At 48.1% G+C, this 10,000-nt stretch overlaps 2 protein-coding genes across 2 annotated transcripts in view; both read right to left on the bottom strand.

Moving 5' to 3' along the window:
* Nucleotides 1-3,087, bottom strand: part of celsr2 (cadherin, EGF LAG seven-pass G-type receptor 2) — a gene marked incomplete at its 3' end in the record, with an annotated part of 30,696 nt that extends 27,609 nt beyond the window's left edge. Inside the window, 1 exon segment of the mRNA XM_083570856.1 lies at nt 1-3,087. This exon segment is cut by the window's left edge and continues 761 nt beyond it. Coding sequence (XP_083426982.1) covers nt 1-2,777 — 2,777 coding nt within the window. The 5' untranslated portion in view covers nt 2,778-3,087.
* A 5,394-nt stretch (nt 3,088-8,481) lies between these two features.
* Nucleotides 8,482-9,868, bottom strand: capzb (capping actin protein of muscle Z-line subunit beta; the record flags this gene model as incomplete). Its single annotated transcript, XM_083570855.1, has 3 exons — nt 8,482-8,809; nt 9,323-9,378; nt 9,686-9,868. Coding segments are annotated over 3 exons (333 nt in total), but the record flags the coding sequence as incomplete, so codon positions are not given.
* Nucleotides 9,869-10,000: the final 132 nt, after the last annotated feature.

Here is a 10,000-nt window from a genome sequence, read left to right as displayed (position 1 = left end):
ACTCGCCCATTTAACCCAGAGTCCTGATCAGTAGCTGAAACCTGGACTACACTTGTATACACAGGAACATCCTCCATGACAGAGCCCTGGTAACGATCTCTCAGGAATCTGGGGGCATTATCGTTCACATCATTCACCAGGATCTCCAGGTAGGTGGTGTCGGATTTCTGCGGTATTCCATTGTCTCGAGCCGTGATGGCCAGCGTGTACGACACCTGATCTTCATAGTCCAGCTCCATCTGAGTTGTCACTGCACCTGAATCCGGGTCGATGGTAAACTGTGGAATGCTGTCATCCATGTAATACGTGATGCGTGCATTCTCTCCGGTGTCCTCGTCCGTGGCACTGATCACCACGACGGTGGTACTTACAGGACGGTCCTCGTTGATGTTGACGGTGTAATGTGAACTTTGAAAAACGGGACGATGTGTATTAGCGTCCGTGACATTTATGTACACCTTAGTCAAGTCAAATCTCGTGCCGTCGGAAGCGGTGACGCTCAGAACGTACTGCCTTTCCAGTTTATAATCTAATGGAAGTGCGAGGGTAATGAGTCCTCCACCGCTCTGGCTGGTGATGGAAAATCGGTTTCTCGTGTTTCCGCTCGAAATCTGATAAGTCACCACACTGTTGATGTCCCGATCCACAGCGGAAACGGTAACCACACTCGTTCCGACTACAGCATCCTCGTTTAGACGCATGTAGTAGGCTTTCTGTGTGAACTCTGGATTGTTGTCATTAACATCTAAGACAGTCATGCTAATGCTAGCAGAAGAGGACATTGCGGGTGTGCCGTGATCCCGAGCCTCCACTCCAAAGCTGTAAAAGTCCACACTCTCTCTGTCTAGTTCTGCAGCTACAACTATCCACCCTGTGCTGTTATTTATTGCAAATGGGAAGTTAGGGGTCATTTCTGTGAGCCGGTAGTCCAGCCTGGAATTGTCTCCAGAGTCTGCATCCACGGCTTGGATGTGTATAACTGAGTATCCCAGGGGGACATTTTCAAGAACCGTAGCCTGAAATGGTGTGCTGACAAAAATCGGAGCGTTGTCATTTGCATCCATGACCTGCACAGTCACCAGGCCAGAGATGTTGGACAAAGGTGGACGTCCACCATCCTGAGCCCTGATTCGCAGGGAGTATTCTTTATTTGTCTCATAGTCCAGCTGGCTGACGAGGTCCAACTTCCCTGTTTGTGCATCAATATAAAACTGTCCACGAGTGTTACCGCTCATGATGCTAAAGTGAACTACAGCGTTGCTGCCACGGTCCTGATCAGTGGCATTCACTTGCAGGATCTCTGTATTGGGTGTAAGATCTTCAGGTACCCGCACAATGTAGCGTTTCTCACTAAACTGCGGCGCATTATCGTTGTCGTCCTCCACCACTATGTACACAGTTGCCGTCGCACTGCGAGGTCTGGGGTCACGACCTTGATCGTTAGCTTCAACGAGTAGCATGTAAGACTCGACCGTTTCCCGATCCACATTGCCACGTGTTCGAATTACTCCAGAACGTGAGTCGATCTCGAAAACATCGTTGGATCCATTGCTGTTCAGGATGTTGTACAGAATGTTTCCGTTCACGGGCGCGTCTCCGTCTGTGGCTCGCACCGTCAGCACTTCGTAACCGATCTCCAGGTTTTCCCGCACACTCTCTTTGTAGTCCTGCTGCTCAAACACGGGGTCGTGGTCATTTGTGTCACTCACACTTACAGTCAGAGTCGCTATGGCGGTGCGTCGCGGTGAACCGTGGTCCATGGCAGTCACTCTGAAGACATGGGTGTCTTTGGTCTCGCGGTCGAGCTCCGCCACGGTGGACACTAATCCGCTCGCAGGGTCTACTGCAAAGAGGTTGTTTGAACGACTGTCGAAAAGAGCTTCGATAGAATATTCCAAGCGTCCGGGTTCTCCTTCATCCGGATCTGTCGCTGTCAGGGTGACCACCGATGTTCCCGCGGGTTTGTTTTCCGACACTGAGACTTGGTACATGGGAGGCTGAAACTGTGGGTTAGTGTTTGCCTTTGCGTTTCTCTTTTTCCTGCTTAGAAGACCGGAATCGCTCTGCGCAGCCACTTTGAAGAGTAACTGTTCCAGATAATTTTTCCCAAAGGAACCCTGACCTACGTGCCAATGCGCGGAAATTGTTCTGTCCGTTGCTCTTCCCTGGCAACGCAAGTCAAACTCCAAAAGTGAGTTGCGTTTCCAGCAGAGCGGCCGGGAGGCGAACAGTTCACCCCCTAAAACATAAAGATCACTCCTGCTTAGGTTACACACGGAACCGGAGTGTAAAGGGAACACTTCCTGAATGTGAAAGAGCATGCGTCCGGGCTCGTGACATTTACTGTCCTGGTCATGCAGGTTCAACAAAGTTATGACTTCCATGTCCCATCTTTCCCTGCGTGCTGGTGCGCTCCGGCAGTCCTTTCCCCAGACGCGCACGTGGTACTGCGTGATTAAAAGGTGCCTGATCCCGGGGGCGTCGCTCGCGCACTCGGTCACCGTGTAGACCGGAAACGGGTTTGCCGGTAGAGCACAGCGGCGGGGCAGAGTCCCGGTGACGGACACCGTGCCCTCGGAGGGGTCGGCTCGGAGGAAACTCTTCGTGAAGCCCGGAGCGACGACCTGATCCAGAGCGCACGCGGAGCCCCGGTACACGGCGCGTGTGACGGTGATGCCCGGTGTCGCGTCCGCGCGGAGGCTCACCGACAAACCGCGCACGAGGCGCGTGGGGAGTTCCAGGCACGCGAGAACACAAAACAACAGATCCCACCTCATGTCTGAAATTTCCTGTTCCTGAACTTCACATCCACACCAAACTTCTCCGCTTTTGTTGAGAGGCGTCCATGCTTTTCCTCCTGCTCTCCTACTCTTCTCCTCCTCTCCTCCCTTTCTTCTCCTCTGTTTCTCCTGTTTCACCTCCGCGCTTTAATCCAGCGCGACCGAAATGAACCAAAAATCGCGGCGTCTGTCTCTGTCTCTCTCTCTCTCTCTCTCTCTCTCTCTCTCTCTCTCAGAGTGAATGAAACTCCGCTCAGAGTCACGCATTAAAACACCCCTCATTTACATAAACCGGTTTCAATGCACCGCGGGGGACTGAGCGCGCGAGTGGGTGTGTGTGTGTGTGTGTGTGTGTGTGTATTTACATTTCTACAGCACTAAAACACACTCAGCATTACAGGTAGTTTTTAAAAGCTTTTCTTTGTCGCTGCGGTACTTTAGAGTGTGTTTTCACTCTTGTACAGGTGTGTGTGTGTGTGTGTGTGTGTGTGTGTGTGTGTGTGTGTGTGTGTGTGTGTGTGTGTGTGTGTGTGTGTGTGTGAGCCCAGAGATCCACCAGACCACCACCATCAGGAAAATAATGATGATTATGATGATTAATAATGAACCTGGGAAGGGGAGTTTATTAGTCAGCAGATGAACATCAGGTGTCAAAGTCGATGTGTTGGAAGCAGGAAAAATGGGTGAGTGTAAAGATCTGAAGCAGACAGGAGCATCTCCAGAACAGCAGGTGTTATACAGGGGTTAGTGGCTGTCCAAAAGTGCTCCAAAGAGGGACAGAAATGTGGACAGACACTTAAGGCTGACCACTGAAGGCTGGTTTATCTGGTCCGTTCCCACAGAAGATCTCATGTAGAACAGACTGCTGGAGAAACTGATACTAGTTCTGATAGAAAGGAGTCAGAACATACAAGCATCACAGCTTGCTGCATTTGGAGCTCCATCTCTGACCCTGTACACTACCCAGAGCTTCTACACTGGACACAAGGACCGGACCATGGAGCAGTTGAAGAACATGGCCTGATCTGATGGCATGGCTTTTAGATGGCACCAGGATGCCCTGAGGAAAAAAGGCGTGATGATGTTCTGGGAAACCTTGGATCCCTTTGACAGGAACCACCTACCTGAACACTGTTCCAGACCCCCTTTATTTCATATCTCTCTCTATTTATCTCACTCTTAATCTGTCTCTCTCTCCTAAGAACAAGGATTGAGAATGAAAGAACCTCAGGTTGGTATTCTTTGATTTCTTTGTTCACGTTTACATTCTCATGGATGCTGCAGTGGATTACAGGACCTAATAACAATCAGATTAAATGTATTATCAGTGGACACCATAGACAGTTTTCTAAACTGTATTAAAAACAGAAGCTGTTCCATCGAGTCGCATGGCAATGAAGAGTAATTTGTGTAGATCAGCAGGTCTCAGGTCCTCGTGGTGTTACAGCAACACTCAATCTTATTAAATGTATAATAACTGAGTGAGATCTTAACCTGTTCCCTACATCTGCTCTGGATTTGAACACAAACCCCCAAAAACTCCATGGTTCTGTTCATGGAAAGTGGAGCAATAAAAAGCTCTGTGGGTGCTATAAATATGAAGATCATAAAATAATAAACTGTATATTTATAAAACTGGATTATTTTCATTATTTTAGTTAAATATGATCAGATGTTATGTAAAGAGTGTTGGAGAAACTCTGTCCCTGATATCAAATGGAAATGAGAAACAACCTAGAAACATTGAGGTCACTGAGCTTTTCCTCATAACACCAAAAACACCAGTCCCTCATCCACCTGCTCCTGTATCACTGCTCTACAACCACACCAACACACACACCAACACACACACACTCACACACCACCAACACACACACACACAAACACACACACACTTACACACCACCAACACACACACCAACACACACACACACTCACACCACCAACACCAGTCCCTCATCCACCTGCTCCTGTATCACTGCTCTACAACCACACCAACACACACACCAACACACACACACTCACACACCACCAACACACACACACACAAACACACACACACTTACACACCACCAACACACACACCAACACACACACACACTCACACCACCAACACCAGTCCCTCATCCACCTGCTCCTGTATCACTGCTCTACAACCACACCAACACACACACCAACACACACACACTCACACACCACCAACACACACACACACACACACAAACACACACACACTTACACACCACCAACACACACACCAACACACACACACACACTCACACCACCAACACCAGTCCCTCATCCACCTGCTCCTGTATCACTGCTCTACAACCACACCAACACACACACACACTCACACACCACCAACACACACACCAACACACACACACACTCACACACCACCAACACACACACCAACACACACACACACTCACACACCACCAACACACCACCAACACCAACACACACACACACTCACACACCACCAACACACTCACACACCACCAACACACACACCAACACACACACACACACTCACACACCACCAACACACCACCAACACCAGTCCCTCATCCACCTGCTCCTGTATCACTGCTCTACAACCACACCAACACACACACACACTCACACACCACCAACACACACACCAACACACACACACACTCACACACCACCAACACACCACCAACACCAACACACACACACACTCACACACCACCAACACACCACCAACACCAGTCCCTCATCCACCTGCTCCTGTATCACTGCTCTACAACCACACCAACACACACACACACACTCACACACCACCAACACACACACAAACACACACACACACTCACACACCACCAACACACCACCAACACCAACACACACACACACTCACACACCACCAACACACTCACACACCACCAACACACACACCAACACACACACACACACTCACACACCACCAACACACCACCAACACCAGTCCCTCATCCACCTGCTCCTGTATCACTGCTCTACAACCACACCAACACACACACACACACTCACACACCACCAACACACACACCAACACACACACACACTCACACACCACCAACACACCACCAACACCAACACACACACACACTCACACACCACCAACACACCACCAACACACACCAACACACACACACACTCACACACCACCAACACACCACCAACACCAGTCCCTCATCCACCTGCTCCTGTATCACTGCTCTACAACCACACCAACACACACACACTCACACACCACCAACACACACACTAACACACAAACACTCACACACCACCAACACACACACTAACACACAAACACTCACACACCACCAACACCAGTCCCTCATCCACCTGCTCCTGTATCACTGCTCTACAACCAAACCAACACACACACCAACACACACATACTCACACACCACCAACACCAGTCCCTCATCCACCTGCTCCTGTATCACTGCTCTACAACCACACCAACACACACACTCACACAAACCAACACACAGACACACTCACACACCACCAACACACCACCAACACCAGTCCCTTATCCACCTGCTCCTGTATCACTGCTCTACAACCACACCAACACACACACACACTCACACACCACCAACACACCACCAACACCAGTCCCTCATCCACCTGCTCCTGTATTACTGCTCTACAACCACACCAACACACACACCAACACACACACACACACACACACACACACACCACCAACACCAGTCCCTCATCCACCTGCTCCTGTATCACTGCTCTACAACCACAACAACACACACACTCACACAAACCAACACACACACACACACACACTCACACACCACCAACACACCACCAACACCAGTCCCTTATCCACCTGCTCCTGTATCACTGCTCTACAACCACACCAACACACACACACACTCACACACCACCAACACACCACCAACACACACACACACACACACCACCAACACACCACCAACACCAGTCCCTCATCCACCTGCTCCTGTATTACTGCTCTACAACCACACCAACACACACACCAACACACACACACACACACACACACACCACCAACACACCACCAACACCAGTCCCTCATCCACCTGCTCCTGTATCACTGCTCTACAACCACACCAACACACACACACACACACACACTCACACACCACCAACACCAATCCCTCATCCACCTGCTCCTTATCACTGCTCTACAACCAGACCAACACACACTCTCACACACACCAACACACACACTCACACAGCACCAACACACCAGTCCCTCATCCACCTGCTCCTGTACCACTGCTCTACAACCAGACCAACACACACACCAACACACACACTCACACACCACCACCACTTCTTTTAACTCAATGTTGTTTGTGTTGTATTTTTATTTTGACTTTATTTCTGTAGTTATTTGTCTGTAACTCTGTAGATGAACTTTGCCGAAACTGCAAACTTCCAGTATTCAATCTTCACTCTTACTGTGTGTCTGCTTCTCTCTGCTGGTCAAACTGTGTAATTACACCACAAAAGCATTAAACAGAAAATAAATACTCAACGGAAAAACACTATTCAGCCTCTGCGCAGTTTAATACAATGTATTATTTGATAATAATAATAATGCGCCGCGCTCGTACATTTATTATTTGTCATAATCATTGTTTAAAAGATAAAAATGTGAAACGCCATAGAGATTCTTTAATACATTTCTGTAACGCTACATCCGGGTGCTGAGACTGTGGCGCTACACAACTCGGCTGAATAGATTTATATATAAACACAAACTAATCTAAGAGAAATAAAAGTTCCCGAAGACAAAAACAATAAGTTATTACAATTGCATAATTTGGATGAGGATTACAGAAGCAGGTGAGGCATTTAATTCAAGATTTTTGTCACAATTATATGCAGAATACGTGTGAAATGTAAACCTGATTTAACTTTCTTTCGGCTTCTCCCATTAGGGGGCGCCACAGCGGATCATCCGGATTCATGATCCGCCTCTTTGATTTGGCACGTTTTTATGCTGGATGTCCTTCCTAACGTAACCCTCCGGGTTCGAGACCGGCACTGAGAGTCACCCGAGACCTGGCTCGTGACTCCCTAATGGCTGAGGTCGGTTCCCTCACCGGGGATCAAACCCACCTGATTGACTGCTCAAAAATATGCAGTTATGAAGAGAATCGGATTTCTAGCAACAAAATCAGTCCCACTTTCACTCCCATGAGTCAGTCACTTACCTGAGCTGCGTTCCCACCTGATTAAACATCTACAGGTGTGTGAACTTCTCACTTTGAGGAACAGAACACACACACTGAATCCCCCAGTCTGGTGAGTGTTAGTAATGATCTCACACACACACACACACACACACAGTTTGTAGTACATATTTCACACATCACAATCAGAGGCGTCTCTTTTATCGCATTTTACAGTTTTTATTGTTGCTGGAGGCTCTAATAATACATCAACTGTAAGCTTTACAAAACCCAAAAAGACAATATTCCACCCCGAACAAACAAACAAACAAAAACAAAACAACAGGCAAAGCGAGAAAAAAACAGTGACTGGGCGGGGGGGGGGGGGGGGGGGGCGAGTCAGGAGACTCTACAATGTTTAAAGCCACACACACACACACACACACACACACCTGAAGTATTTTACTAACAATAAATTTGATGATTAATTGAGAGAGACAGACAGAAAGCTGCAGGGAAAAAAAACACAAAGCCAAGAATTTTTCCCCCTTTTTTTTCTTTCCATAGACAGAGCATAGCACAGAGGAGACGACAACAAGACTGGTGCAGGGGGGAAAGTGTGTGTGTGTGTGTGTGTGTGTGGTGGAAGGTTATTTGAGAGGTGAGATGAGATGAGGTGTGTGTATGTGTGTATGTGTGTGTGTGTGTGTGTGGGGGGTGTTGGGGGGCTTTCTCTAGCTTTGCTGTTTGCGTTTGCTGAGAGCGTCGATCAGATCGGTCCTCAGAGCCTCCTGCTTGGCTCTTACCGCCGCCAGCGTCTGCACACTCCTGTACACACACACAAAAAGGACATGAGGAGTGTGAAAGGACAATAATTTTGCTTCAGGCACATGCAAATATTAAACCTTTAAAAACTTCACGCAGTCACCACACGGGGGTGCCAGTAAACCGAAACACCACAACTGTGTACAGGAGTGACCTCAATCTCTCTGAGAGAGACACACACACACACACACACACACACACACACACACACACACACACACACACACACACACACACACACACACACACACACACACACACACACACACACACACACACACACACCTCCATGTAGATAAACAGTCTGGGTAATTTGATTATGTTTGTGTGGGAATGAAAATGTCAGCGTTTAGACAAATAGTGAAAGGAAAGCTCCAATAACAGCTCAGTTATTTACATAAAGTCCTGTTGGGTTCCTGCTTTATTTGGTTCTGCAAGAGAACCGAACACAGACGTGTGGGAGGAGCCACAGTAAAAACTCTTCACCACCAGTCAAATAACTTCACTCTGATTCACCTCACCACAGTGTGAAGCAACATGGGCAGTGTGGAGCATTGCACTACATAGGGCTCCTACATGTGGTTTGGGACGTGGCCTAGATGTCTTCAGGTCTGAGAGGAGTCGAATAAACTAAATCTGTCATGATGAAGGTCAGTGTGATGTACACAGCCATCAGGCTCCACCCACTTTCACAGCACTTCTCCTGTCTGCTCCTCAAACCATCAGCAGATATTAGATGTTAAAACACAACCGCAATTAACACCAGGGTTAGTGTAAGAACAGAACAGCACATCTCTGCTCCAGTGGCATGCGAGACACACACACACACGCACGCACGCACACACGCACGCACGCAGCGAGCCCTATACCTCAACCCTATTCTATGAAGATCTGGCGCTGAGTGAGAACCTGAGAGAGCTCTCGCTGCAGCTGCCTGTACTTCTGATTATCAGGGAGAGACTCGATAGATCTGAAAACACCACATACACAGAGAGAGAGAGAGAGAGAGAGAGAGAGAGAGGGAGAGAGAGAGGGAGAGAGAGGGAGGGAGATAGATGAAGAGAAAAGACAAAGAGAAAGAGAGACAGATACAATAGGAAAAAAATTTAAAGACAACAGAAACAAATGAAAAAGAAAAATCAATGAAAAGAGAAAACATCAGGACTGTGTACAGAGGAATTCTGTAAAACCTGC

This window comes from Silurus aristotelis (assembly GCF_946808225.1).
Source record: "Silurus aristotelis genome assembly, contig: scaffold_155, whole genome shotgun sequence".
NCBI lineage: Eukaryota > Metazoa > Chordata > Actinopteri > Siluriformes > Siluridae > Silurus > Silurus aristotelis.
The sequence above is the reverse complement of the archived record's forward strand: the minus strand, read 5'-3'. Positions and strand labels throughout refer to the sequence as shown.